Source organism: Leopardus geoffroyi, chromosome B1, assembly GCF_018350155.1.
Source record: "Leopardus geoffroyi isolate Oge1 chromosome B1, O.geoffroyi_Oge1_pat1.0, whole genome shotgun sequence".
In the NCBI taxonomy this organism is placed as follows: domain Eukaryota; kingdom Metazoa; phylum Chordata; class Mammalia; order Carnivora; family Felidae; genus Leopardus; species Leopardus geoffroyi.
Window position 1 is genome coordinate 40,246,335 of NC_059327.1, and position 13,832 is coordinate 40,260,166.

Sequence of the window (13,832 nt, forward strand, 5' to 3'; positions counted from 1 at the left end):
ACCATGGAGGCAGAAATGCAGCCACAAGTGGACTCACTAGAAGCTAGAGGAAGCAAGGAACAGAATCTCCCCTAGAGCCTTTGGAGGAAGTGCTGTCCTGTCAGCACCTTGATTCCAGACTTCTGGCCTCCAGAACTTTGAGAGAACAAATTTCTGGTGCTTTAAGCCCTGCAGTTTGTGGCCATCTGTTACAGCAGCCCTGGGAATCTAATACCGCTAGAGGGAGCCAGTCTCCTCAGTGGTGCCTCTGGGGTGGCTTCTCCAGCACCCGATTGGGGACAGATGAGGCAAAAGCAAAGCCCACAGAACTCCCCACCACGTCCTTCCTCAGGTCCAAGGTCCCTAGATGGTCTGCTGGCTTCTACCTTTCAGAGTCTTCCTCTATTTGTTTATAGATAATGTTGACAGGTTTCAGCCATACTTAAAGGGAGGAATAGGGGAAAGTACATTTACCTTATCATTTTGGAAGGACAAGTCCTATCTCCCGGTTTTCACTTTTTTTAATCAATTAGCATATTCCAGTTAGTCTTTTCCTTTAATATTAAAAAAAAAATGTGGGGCGCCTGGGTGGCGCAGTCGGTTAAGCGTCCGACTTCAGCCAGGTCACGATCTCGCGGTCCGGGAGTTCGAGCCCCGCGTCAGGCTCTGGGCTGATGGCTCAGAGCCTGGAGCCTGTTTCCGATTCTGTGTCTCCCTCTCTCTCTGCCCCTCCCCCGTTCATGCTCTGTCTCTCTCTGTCCCAAAAATAAATAAAAACGTTGGAAAAAAAAATTAAAAAAAAAAATGTTTTAAAGTTTATTTATTTGGGGTGGGGGAAGACAGGTAAAGAGAGAATCTGAAGCAGGTTCTGCACTGTCAGTGTGGAGCTGATGTGGGCCTCGAACTCACGAACCCGTGAGATCATGACCTGAGCCAAAACCAAGAGTCTCTTAACCTACTGAGCCACCCCGGAGCCCCTATGTTAGCCTTTTTAAACCATTGCTTTGGTGATGTCATTTTCTTGCTAAAATTCTTCAGTGAAGCCCATAACCCTTAGTCTCGCATTCATTCCCTCCCCAGTCTGGCTCCATCGCAGCCTCCTGTTCTGGTCTTATTTCCCACTATGTTCCTCACCAGTGTTTCCAAAATCATGCTGTATCAAATGTTACACTCACATGGGGGAAAAACGGCTCTGCTGTCAAAGGCATTTGGCAAACAGTAGATTTACACAGTTAAGCCAGTTTATTATTGTAGGACTCTCAGAAACTTTACTATGCCAGTGTACAATGGGAATCTCCAAGAGGCAATTAAAGCATGAAGCATTTCCTAAATGTACTTGACCCTGAAACCCTTTGTACTGTTTCCATGGAAGCCAGTTTGTAAAATCCTCCTATTCCAACTTTCTTTTCTGACCAAACTCGCCTATTTGTGATCATCTAAACTCGTTTTGTTTTCCTGCTTTTAACATAAAGAACTTTTGTGAAACGTCAAAGAAGCAGTGCTGGTGCTAAGACAACATCAGATCCAGGCACTATTCAATTTTATAACATTTTCCATTAAGCTGGTTTTTGAGTTCCTAAGTCCTGACCATAAATATTGCCAAAAACAGGTTGTGGAACCCAGTATAAATGCTTGAGTCATGTTGCAAAATATAGAAACTATTTTTTAAATAAGTCAATTTAATAATACTGCTAGATGATATGAGAAACAGGCGCTCCCCCATCCCAGCACCACCGCACATAGATGTGTCTGAGCAGGGACAGGTGTGGGCACAGGGGTCAGCAGGCTTGTGGTTGACAGATACCCTTTTCTTCTTCCGTTCTTCTGCATAAGAGCTCATTCGCAGGTAGTCTCCGGGACCCGAAGGAAGGAAGCTGCTCTCTGACCTGGCGCTGGCAGGTCACTCTGTGGCTGAAAGGGCTACAGATGGGGAGAGCTGGCATTCACCTACGACCTTGCCAATGGGGGCACGACCACCAAAGTAGTGGGTAAAAGGGAAATTTTAGCAGCAGTGAAATGAAAAGAGGAAGAGAAAGGATGGGGCCATGCCAAGTCTACAATTTAAAAGTCTGTTTAGTTCCAAATCCAGATGAAACATTAGCTGTGAGGACAGGCGGATCAGGACCTCTGGAGATCAGGAGGGGTCAGGAGAGGGCAGGCTGACACCAAGCGTCTTCCACAGTTTGTCCTGAAAGAGTCATGTTAGACATTTGTCCAGTGATCTGTGGGGCAAAGTACTTTGAGAACTTTTTCCAGACCAGAGGAAGCAGCTGCAGTGGCTTGGTCTCCCTAATTGCTCGTGCTTGGCAGCAGTGTTTGCTGAGCCTCCAAGACGCAGGACTTCCAGTGTGCAGACAAGTTGCTGGCGGTGCCTGCAGAGGACGCCAGCCCTGGCCCACGGTGAATGTCACAACTCCTGGGGAAGTGAGAAGATCTTTGCCTGGGTGCCGAAGACTGCTGGGACATCATGACAGTGGGGGCCACCATGGGAGGGCCTCAGGGCAGGCAGTCCCATCAGGTGGTCAAGGCCACCCACACAGTCAAGAGGCCTGTTCCAGGCCATTCTGCTCTTCTTCTTCCGTCTGTAACCAGCTCCAGTCTAGAGACTGAAAGTCAACAGGCATGTTAAAAATACAGTGGCCACCAATACACCTCGGATTGTTTGTCTTCCTCAGGAGGCGACCAGCACAATTTAGAAGGAAATTTAAATCCTCTCATTAGTAACAGTCTTGTTATTGCAGGGTACTCTCGAGCTAAAGCTACATTTTCACAACTGTAAGGGAACTTTCCTTTGGCCTAGCTTGAAGCCCCTCAGATTCCGGGACTATGGAAACTAGACAGGCAGTTTTAGTACCACCTGTGGCTCATAGCACTTCTGACCGTGGGTAGGTGGTACCAAGAGCTAACCTCAGCTACCAGTTTCCAACCCTACCAGATGAAACGGCCTGATAAGACTTCCCATTTCTCTGGTAGGAGTGCAAATAAGCAGTGAAATGATCAAAATACATGCTGTCAGAAGGAGGATGGGCAGAAATAAAAGATAGCAAAAGCCCTAAACCAGAGATGGACAGTTGAATAAATAAGAAGTGATTACAATTAGTAGTGGTATCCTCTCTGATTCTTCTGGAAACTGAGAAGTTAGGGGGAGGCTAGCAGGTCACCGTATTGGCAGGAAAGGGCCTTTTAAGATCTGAGGAATGGCTTAGCATCTCTGAACCTTTGCCATAAATGTACCTGTATCTTGACCAGTTTTTCATCAGGTTAGTTTCCCTATAAGCAGTACTACCTACTGCTAAGCTCTGAGTCCCTGAGAGGCAGGGCTGTGACAGGTCCTCGTTTTAGCCCCAGACCTCCATGCATACAGATGCTCAGCAGTGCTACAAAAACCACAGGGAGAGAAAGACCTTCTCAGAATGATGCTACCTCCCTTATCAAAATTAAGCGTTACAAGGATTAAATGAGATAATGCACATAGTGTACTCGTACCCATTCAATAATTGTTAGCGTTACTCTGAATAAGAAGAAGTCTGTACTAGAAAAGCATAAGCATATACTGAGATGGAGGAAACGCTGGATTGCCTTTGCATTTTCTTGTTCTGGCTTGCCGTGGGGAGAAAGGACACAGAATATGTCGGATTCACACAGGCCATTACCCTTAAACTCTGGTCCTGCTCTTTGATGGTGTCTTGCATCGCATTTTCTAGCTGGGTGCAGAGCGTGTGTGCTTCAGCCACCAGTTCTTCACTAAGGAAAATGATCAGATTATTAGAAAATGGTCAATGTGAATTTTCAGAGATAATGCTACAGGGATTTTGACAAGATTTTAAAAATGAAGTTACAATTATTTTGATGCTGAGTGTCGTAAAGCACCGTGTCACTGACCAGTAATCTCCTTCATCTAGTTAAGCACTTTTCAGAAGCCCACGCTCAGCCATAAGTGTTACCATTCACAATGTGAAAGAGCAAGCAGATCTCTTTTTGCTTCAGATAATTGAATTTAATTCTCTATAAACTGCCAAAATCTAAACATACCTCACAAATCATCTGTTTTCCAGTTTTTGAAATAGAAAAAAAAATATACAGACCACGTAATTTCACCATTGCCATAGTTCCTTGAGATCTGTGAAAAAGCAAGTTCTGGGAACTGATTTCATTTAAACTGCTTTCTCTTTTTCCAGGATAAGAAATGTACCTGTTGTGAACGGCCATGGGGAGAAAGGGAAAGGTATAATAAGCCGCTATCCTATTTTAGCCTCAGCTCTAGGACATGGACGGACAGCCTGTGCTCCCAGGACGACTTTCCCAAGGCTTCCAGGATATCATTGGAGGGAAAATGCCAAATCCGGGAAGACAGTGCCTTGGAAATCTCACCTTACAAAGCATGACACTCTGATGGAAGGAACACAGGCCACATTTTTGCTCAGCCTCTTCCACGTAGCTACCAACTAGGTTGAAGGCTTAGGGCCAGCTCCAAAGGGCAATGTAAGAGGAACAGGACCTGGTTACTATCCTCAAGTTCACAGTAGGTTGGGGAGAGAATTAACAATCTAAGGTCACGTACAATTAAGTACCACAACGTATAGGCTATGAATTCCCCAAGCACAGGAACAGGATTTTATTTTATTTTGTTTTTAAAGTTTGTTTGAGAGAGAAAGAGAATGAGTGGAGGAGGGACAGAGAGAGAGATGGGGACAGAGGATCTGTTGAGAGCAGAGAACCTGATGCTGGGCTCAAACCCACAAACTGTGAGAGCCAAAAATCAGACACTTAACTGACTGAGCCACCCAGGAGCCCCAGAACAGGATTTTTAAAATAGCTTTATTGATCTTTCTATAATTTAGATACCATAAAGTTTACCCATTTAAAGTGTGTAATTCGATAGTTTTAGTATATTTACAGAATTATACAATCTTGACCATAATCTAATTTTAGAACATTTTCATCATGCAAAAAGAAACCTTGTGCCTATTACCAGTCACTTCCCACCCTCCCCCTCACCTGCCCTAGGCAATCATTAATCTATTTTTTGGTCTATAGATTTGCCCACACAGACAATTTTAACCATTACCAGTGCCTGAGACCCGACACATAGAGGATGTTGAAGAAACTGCACGGGACTGAACTAGAAACAAAAACACCCAAAGGCGGTCCAAGAAGAGAGAGCTGTGTGAGTGGTCAGGGCATTGGAGGAGAGGGAAGCAGATGTGTCCTGTAGGTGGAAGGACCTCCCAGGACCAGCCCACAGAGGTTCTGGAACTTCAGAGTGCATCAGAAACCAGCCAAGGCTTCTGAAAGGCTGACTGCTCTGCCCTGCCCCTGAGCAGCTGATTCAGCAACTGCATTTCTAATAAGTGCCCAGATGCTGCTGATGCTGCTGGTCTGGATCAGACTTTGAGAACCACTGGGCCAGGGCAAGGAGTCTGTATGGGAACTGGGGATCAGCCTAGACGGTGGCTGAGGTGGCTGTAAATGTCTAAAAAGGCTCAGGTTGAATCCTCCGGGGGAGTGGGAAGCCACTACTAGTTACTGGCCAAAAAATAACTTGATCAAGTGGTATTCTGTGAAGACTAATTTGACTAGGGAGGGCTTGGAGGCAGGACTGGATGGGAAGCAGGGAGGCCAAAGGCCTCGCAGAAAAGGCTGAAATGCTCTGTTCACCACCTTGGTGGCAGTGGCCCAGGCGACAGGAGGGGAAAGCAAGGCAGAAGTGGGGGGTGAGGAGAGGCAGTGGGTGGAAAACCCTAATATGGTAACTCAGAGCGGTGGGAGGTGAGAGGGAGGAGGCGAGATGACTGAGGCGTGGCCAACAGGGCACTCCCTGCGGGCAGGCTGGTTCTGAATGACAGATGATGGCTGATGGGACTATATAATAGCATGTGACTGACTAGCATGTGACTGACTAGCACGTTCAATCTCCTCATTAAGCAATTAGTAATCCAACCTTAGACAAGGCAACTACTTAGCAAGTTGCAAGGTACTAGAGAGCAAAATATCACATTTGCTTGGATATTAACAAACACAAACTCAATACATGCACAAAATTGCTAGACACATAAAATGATCAATGATAAACATGCGTGTCTATTCCCATGACTTCCCAGTGCACCGGGCCATCACCGGCACCTTACAGTGACCTACCTTTTCTTGACAGACTCAGGCAAGCTGTTAGGGGCAGTGGGAGGCTGAGACATTAGCTGACCAGAGTGACTGAGGCGAGCAGCATTCATGCTATCTGGGCTTCCACTCACAGGACCACGAACTTTGCTCTAAAGGACAAAACCAAAAGAGAGTCAACACAATTTTGGAGCAAAGGGATGATTCCAATTTTGCATTCACACCATGGTATTTTCTCACAAAACAATAGGTCACAATACACTAGCTATTCCTACAAATTTTTAGTCAACATCCCTGCATATGGCCACAGTCTTCATTCAGGCTTAGAAAATCTTTCTGCATCTATAGGTGTGCTTTTAAAAAAATTTTTTTAATGCTTATTTACTTTTGAGAGAGAGAGAGAGAGAGAGAGAGAGAGAGAGAGAATGCAAGGGGCAGAGAGAAGAAGACACAGAATCCGAAGCAGGCTGCAGGCTCTGAGTTGTCAGCACAGAGCATGATGAGGGGCTCGAACTCACGAACCGTGGGACCATGACCTCAGCTGAAGTAGGATGCTTAACTGACTAAGCCACCCAGGCATCCCTATAGGTGTACTTTTTGATAGAAGATTGTAAATACAGGGAGATTGGAGTACCTGCATTTGTAAGCTTCGTTCATTAGTTTGATTGCTTCAGAAACTCTCGTAAGGAAACTAAGAGGGAGACATCTTTGCTGTCTCAAGTAGAAGCCTGAGACATACCAGAAGGTTGTAAGTGGCCTTCTGTGAATTGCACCATCTGTGGGACAGCCAACAAGAAAACCAAGATGTCCTGACCCCCCGGCTGCTGCAGCTACCCACCTCAGTAAAGAGGTTAAGCCAGTGGCTCCTGCTTCAGGGGCTCCCACCTCCTCACACCTGCAGCCCGCAGATGACCTATGCCAACCTTCCCAGCACCTCATGCTTTGCCCCACTTCAAGTTTCCAGCTGAACTCTCATCAGTTGGCCTCACGTCTTTTTACAGACCCAGCTCCTGCCCTTGCCGCAGCCCGTGGGTCTTCATCCTGCTCAGCCTCACGAGCTATGGGACCCATCCTGGTTCCACATCCTTCCTTCCAGCTGAACATCAAGGTCTGGCTTCAACCAGTCAGTCAAGCACCCAGTTTTGCTCTGCAGATGGTCACCCGTGGAAAGACCCAGACATCCACCTCCTCCACTTAGCCTGGAACTGCAGGAGAGCAGTCCTTCCACTGTCCTGTCCTGTGCACCCTAAGGGCTGTGCAACTCCAGTCCCCAGAGCGGCGCCCCCCCCTCAGTGGTGACGTTTGCCAAAGTCTCAAATCCATTCTCCAGCTGCCATGAAGGATTTCTCTGAAACCCAAATGTGATCATACCATTCCCATCCTTCCTTTGACATGAGAGAGAAAAACAAATTCCTTAGTGTTTGCTATGCCTGCGAAAGCATGTGTGGCCTGCATGAGCTCGTCCTCGCCTGCCTCTCCAGTTTCATTCCAAACGATACCCTTTTGCCCCACGCTTCGCCACTCTGCGTGTAGCACCCGGAACACACACACTCTTTCAGGCCTCCGTGCCTCTGATAGAGCAATGTCTTCATTCTGGAATGTCATCTCCACCTGTCCACCTCGTTCTTCAGTTGAAACAACCCTTCCTTGTGAATGTTTCCTGTGGTTCCCTCACCTCCAGGCCTGAAGCTGACGTTGCTCCTTCACACTCATGCTATGGCTCATGCTCATGGCACCACAGCTGCTGCTGAACACTTCCTGCCCCACATTTGAATGCACTTCGCTGTGTGTGCCCCTCTGATTATGAGCTCCTGGGCCAGGTGCCATGCTTCTTTCCCCCTTTACCTCCAGTTTTCATCTCGCTCCTGGGCACGTGGTCGGCGCTCAGTAAACGTCACATGAATGCAGATGGCGTATCAGGCCGTCACTGGAAATACCTCAATTTCCCTCTCCTTCCTAAAGCTTCTCTCCTTGTCATCTCTCCTTTTTTAATTTGCTTCCTTTCTTACAGGAGGAAATGTCACTCATCCCTTCCCCAGGCCAATCCTTCCATGCATGCCCATGAAGCTGACACCCTGCTGTTCTCAGGACCTGGACACTCAACTGTCTCCCACCTCTTTGATACTGTGACTCTCCCAGTGCACTGTCTCCTGCCTGACCTACAAATACGCTCCAGTCCATGATCTTAAAAACACCATCCTTGCACCCTGCCTCCACCTTAAGCAACTATCTTCCCATTTTCCTCTTTGCTCTTAACCACCACCAGTGGCTAAATCACTCTTTCATCATAGTCAACCTCGCTGCAGCTGGCATAGTGTGGGTCTTTCTCCCATCAGCTCTGGTTTCCATGGCTTTTACCTGGTTCTTTTCCTTCTCTGTCCCGGGCTCTTTTTTGTGTCCCGTTTTCTCCCTGAGCAGCATGCAGTGGAATCTCAGCCACATTAAGACAGTGGGCACAGAAAGTGTGGTTGACAATACTAAGCAGCACAGGCTCAGATGAGGATCAACCAGGTCACGCAGACATGCACTGTGGTGCGTGAAGGTCCCCCAAAAGATCTGTCCACATCCTAAGTCCAGCAACCTGTGAATGTGACCTTCTTGGAAAAAGGGTCTGCACAGATGAAGTTAAGGATCCTGAGAGGAGATCAACTTGGACTACTGAGGTGGGAACCACATTCAATGGCAAGTGTACTGATCTGAGACACCCAGAAGACAGACACGGAGAAGAGGGCCTTGTGAAGACAGGGACAGACAATAGAGTGATGCGGCCAAGGACTAGCCAAGGACTGCCCAGGGCCACCAGAAGCTGGAAGAAGCACGGAAGCATTCTCCCCTAGAGCTTGCAGCGGGAGCTCAGCCCTGCCGACACCTGGATTTCGGACTTCCGGCCTCCAGGACTGTAAGGGAATAACTCTGCGGTGCCGCTTTGTGACAGCAGCCACAGGAAATGCACACGTGCAGAATGAAACACACCTGGTGCGGCCCTGACTCGGCCCCTCCCTGCTCCCTCTAAGTCATGGAGAAGAGGAAGGAAAACTGAGCCGTGGCAGTTGAGTAGTGTCTGTCAGTGGCTTTGCAGTCTCTCTTGGAGGGTGGTGACAGCAGCACAGAGGTGGAAAAGAGGCTGGCGGGCTGGGGGACGAGGGCCCGGCCATGGGGCTCACTCACACAAGCGATCTTCAGGAGATTCCAGAGCTCCTTCTGCCGCTTCTCCTGAAGCCGGACGACAGTCTTCTCGTCTTCGTTCATTAAACTCACCACCTCTTCCACCTTGGGCAACAGTTCCAGGGCCTTCTGCTTGCAAACCACAGTTTTACTGTAAAGAATAAATGTGACAAATTCCAGTGGCATTTGGGTTGGAGAAAGGAGGAGAACATAATCCCTGGTAATTATGAATCCAACAACAGCTGCGGATAAATCTCCTTCAGGGTAAGCAAGTCAGAGGGCAGTGAGAAAATGGCCTCACATGGGTCCTTGCCGCTTCTCTGAATTCCACCCTGGAGAAGGGAAGTTGGGGCGGATACCTGAGCTGCGTATAAATCACTCGCACTTTCTTCTCAAAGCCTTGGATGGCCTGAAGAAGCAGCCGGACCATTTCAAGACTGTCACCATCAGTTCGTTGGTCTGGAAAGAGGCAAAGAGCCCCACAGTTCCTCCAGTGGCTGGCAGAGTGTCAACGCCATACACATGACAGAACCAGGCGCGTGTGGTAGACAGAATGGCCCACTTACCTCTGGGTTTTTCCCGAAGTCTCCTGTAAAGCTCCCTCGCTTGCTCTTCTCTGAAATATACAAAGGAGAAACTCTGTCAAGATGTGAGGTCAAATAAGCACATGTGGGACACTGGTTAGTCAATTCCTGCCAGTAGAATCACTGACTTTTAGAAGCAAGACCAGCACTACGCCTTGACTGGAGGAAATTACTACTCCTGGTGATACTATAGGTGATGCCTATGATGAGGAACTGATGGCTCTCGTTATCAAACCTCGCCCTTCTCTCTAAGAGAATCTCTTCTCTTTTTTTAAAAGTTTATTTGTATTTACTTTGAGAGAGAGAGACAGAGAGAGCAAGCAAGGGAGGGGTAGAGAGACAGGGAGAGAGAGACTCATAAGCAGGCTCCATGCTGTCAGTGCAGAGCCCGACTTGGGGCTCAAACTCACAAACTGTGAGATGGTGACCTGAGCCGAAACCAAGAGATGCTTAACCAACTAAACCACCCAGGTATCCCTAATGAGAAAGAATCTTAAGAAAGGGAGGTTCTACTCTGTCCCTTGGAATTTCCTGTCCACGTGGCTTCTGCAATGGTGATTCCAGTGCCATCACTGGACCTAAGCCTGGAGAACACGGGCTCCCCGTGAGAACTCAAGCCCAAGGGTAGACACAAACTTCTATCCCTTTTCCACCTCAACACAATGAAACTACCTGACATTTCAGAGGTGACTCTCATTTGAACACTAAAGGAGAATAATGGGTTAAATAACTTGAGAAAATACAGAATACGAATCATCAGATTTCTTCTTTCTTTTTAAATGAATCATCAGATTTCTGATGTTCGAGATTCTGGTCCTGAGAATCCTGGTAAAGGCACTGGAGGACAGTGCCGAGCCCAAGTGGGAGCTCCCAAGAGTTTGAGGCAACTCGCCTGCTCCCTCTCATCTGGCTTTCCTTCAGGTAGGACTGCTTTGCCTGGGCACCTTATCACCTCCCAGAGCCAAGGCCAGATTCCTGATAAAGACTCAAATGAACAGTTCCTGGGTTCAAAATCTTAAGACCTGCTGGTTTCCTTCTCTGTTCTACTTTCTGCTCTTTGAGCCACACCTGGATCAGGGTGGGCTGCGTGAACAGTGACGTCTGGTGCCATGGTTAAAGCTCCTGCATCACAGACTTTAAAGATGATGAACTCCTACTCTATCTGAATCATCTGAATTGATCTTCACAACTCCGTGAGGTTGGACAATTCTTCTCAACACTTGCTAGATATGGAAATGAAGGCTGACAGTGATGGTGACTGGCCCTTTGCTCATCTCTGCAACTCATCTGGAACATGCCAAGATGCTTCGCCAATGGATCACACTCTATAGAATGGTCTCACAGAGCTTCTGTGATAACCACCCTTGAACCCTTAGACGATCTCAACACATGTATGGAAGTTTGGCTGGGGCGTCTGTGGGTTTGGCCGGACACTGGGTCGGTACTCACAGGTCGTCCAGCGTTCCCCCCTGCTTCCGCCCCATGGGGCTCCTCTGCAGGTCCACAATGTCGGTCTGCAGCGCCATCATCCGCTCCACCAGGTGCTTCACTTCATTCTCCTGATGAAAAAGCTGTGCTAATGTCAACTGATGTAATAAGGGCGTTCTGAGATGCAAGATTTGGGGGGGGGGGGGCGGGGAACACCTTCCAAACTCACCGAAGACTCTCAGGTGACTGGCTAGAAGGGACAGAGACTCTGGAGTCAGAAGGCCCGGGTTTGGATCTCGGGTCTACCACTTTCTAGCTGTGTGACTCATGGGGAAAGCATCTAACTCCTGAGCTGCAGTTTCCTCTGCCATAAAATAGGCTTCTAATGGGGCCATTTTAAGGGTGAGATAAGATACAGTATGTAAAGTATCTGGCACGGTACCTGGCATAGAGAAGAGCCCAATGCATATTCCTCTCTCTTCCCTTAATTTGTCTACCCCAATGCCATCCCACATTGGGAGGCCTGGGCTCCTCTCTATCGGAGATTCTGGATGTGAGTGCCAGGATGAGCTGGAGCACTCACTGTCTCTCTGGTCAGAGAAGATATCTAAATATAGATATAGTAAATAGTATAGATAATAATAGTATAGATAATAATATAGATATAGATATAGTAAAAAGCCCAGAAAAGCTTTTGGAGGCTTCGGTCTTCAATTTGTGTGAGGATCACTAAGCCATACTTCCTTCCCTTGCCTCACAATTAACGTTTTTCAGTGGTGTTTGATTTATGCTGTCCTAAAACTTTATGCTTAGACTTTTTCTTTCCTATGGATTTAGTGTCCCAACAAAACTAGGCAAACCCCCCAGCCCGATGGAGTGTTGATCATTCATCTGAGGCCCTTTCTGATAGGAAGAGGCCTGGGCTTCCCGTAAGGACACTTCACATTTTGCACCTTGTTCAAATGCACACCAGGTCTGCACAGCTCCTGCATCTGCCACCATGGGCCTCCCCTTTACTGGCTACTAGCCTGGCCTCTTCCCATCAAGTCCCAGTTAGGGTCAGAGAGCATGGCGAGGACCTCCTGATTTTGGACGTACAAGATGGATTTGGTGTTCGAGGAGAGAGTGAGAAAAGGTTGTACAAAGCCTCACCCCCCTCGGTAAGGATAGGAATCTAAAACAAGTCTCCTACCCGCCCACAGAGCTCCACAGCCTGTTCCATTTCCCTCCAGGCCAGCAGCAGTTTATCTGATGCTGGAAAAAAAAAATGTAGGAAAAAAAAAAAAAGAAAAACAAAATGAAAACACCACAAAACCAAAATAGACACAAGCAACTAAATTATAAGAGGCAAAAGAAACCTTAGGAAGAGGGGGGAAAAAAGACAGTAATGGTTTTTCCAAACTCATTCCAGAGAGTACACTCACTGATCCCAAACTCTGTCTGCTCACTGTACTTCTCCAGGTCAATCTGGATGCTGGTTTTAAAGAAATCCAACTTGGCTTTGAGCTGCTGAGACATGGAAGCCATAGAATTCTTCATCTTGGAGAGGCAGCTATTATTCCGGAGGAGATTCATCCTGCAGGGACCACAAAAAACAGCCTTCAGGCATCTTTGGGATCCAAATACCATTTCCTGTACAACAGCAAAACCACCTCAAATGCCAAGGCAGATCCCTACTATAATTATTATTATTATTGTATCAAAAGTAGCCACTTATAATCATACAATTTCCTAGCCCTCAGCCAGCACTGGAATAAGGCAAAGTACCACACAAAGGGCCAATAACCCCAGTTAGTCATATCCCAGGGGAAAGAGTCAGGCAGACCCCAGCATGACAATCAGGGGAGCTTTGCTGACCCAGACTGCAATGAGCTTTTCCACATTCCAAAATCTGCCCCTAGTTCAGCCAGCCCACCCCTCAGTTTACAGCTCCATGTGCTGACCTCACTCACCTCATAAAGTCTAAAAGGGCCTCCCTCAATCCTGCCCACCTGACCACTTCCTGCCTGTCCAAACCAGCGTCTCTCTCTTGTCTGTCCTAGCAGTTGCTTCTGGGCCCCTGCCTCCGCCACCTCCCTGTGGAAAAAGCCACCACGTGATTTTAAATTAAGTCCCAAACCGCCTGGCATAATACATGGCAGCTCGCTGTCCCTGCTGTAGCCGGTTACAGTCCTCCTTCAGGGTCTGGATGCTGTGCCAAACCTGGCCCCACACTTTCCTCAGCTGGAAGAAGGAGAGGTTCCTCTTGGGCTCTTGAACTGGAACAGAGACATATGCAACCGTCAGAGAAAAACTGCCCTGCGATTAACCACGTCATGCCTTGTGACATCACTGGCACTTTTACATTTTTCAGTTATATAACTAAACTACTATGCTATCATATAACCTTTTTGGGTATTAAGCCTGGTTACTGTCACATACATTTTTTTGTATCCCATTAATAGCACAAGCATGTACCAGTCAGTAAATACCTACTTATTTGAAGAAACACTTTGCGAACCACATGGAATCAATTACATGTACACAGGCTCTTATGCTTTCAACAGAAACCTTTATGTTTAC

The 13,832-nt window shown here is 47.4% G+C and overlaps 1 protein-coding gene across 4 annotated transcripts in view; it reads right to left on the reverse strand.

Moving 5' to 3' along the window:
• Positions 1-1,202: 1,202 nt before the first annotated feature.
• IKBKB (inhibitor of nuclear factor kappa B kinase subunit beta) overlaps positions 1,203-13,832 on the reverse strand; it is a 74,273-nt gene continuing 61,643 nt past the window's right edge. For 3 of the 4 annotated variants that reach the window (XM_045459137.1, XM_045459154.1, XM_045459163.1), the window contains 10 exons: positions 13,405-13,528; positions 12,695-12,846; positions 12,463-12,524; positions 11,292-11,413; positions 9,825-9,874; positions 9,618-9,717; positions 9,262-9,409; positions 6,118-6,245; positions 3,633-3,723; positions 1,203-2,585 (listed from right to left, as the gene is read on the reverse strand). In XM_045459137.1, the coding sequence (XP_045315093.1) occupies positions 2,520-2,585; positions 3,633-3,723; positions 6,118-6,245; positions 9,262-9,409; positions 9,618-9,717; positions 9,825-9,874; positions 11,292-11,413; positions 12,463-12,524; positions 12,695-12,846; positions 13,405-13,528 (1,043 nt within the window). In that variant the 3' untranslated portion in view covers positions 1,203-2,519. The remainder of the gene's footprint in view (positions 2,586-3,632; positions 3,724-6,117; positions 6,246-9,261; positions 9,410-9,617; positions 9,718-9,824; positions 9,875-11,291; positions 11,414-12,462; positions 12,525-12,694; positions 12,847-13,404; positions 13,529-13,832) is intronic. The other variant, XM_045459144.1, reaches the window with a different exon arrangement.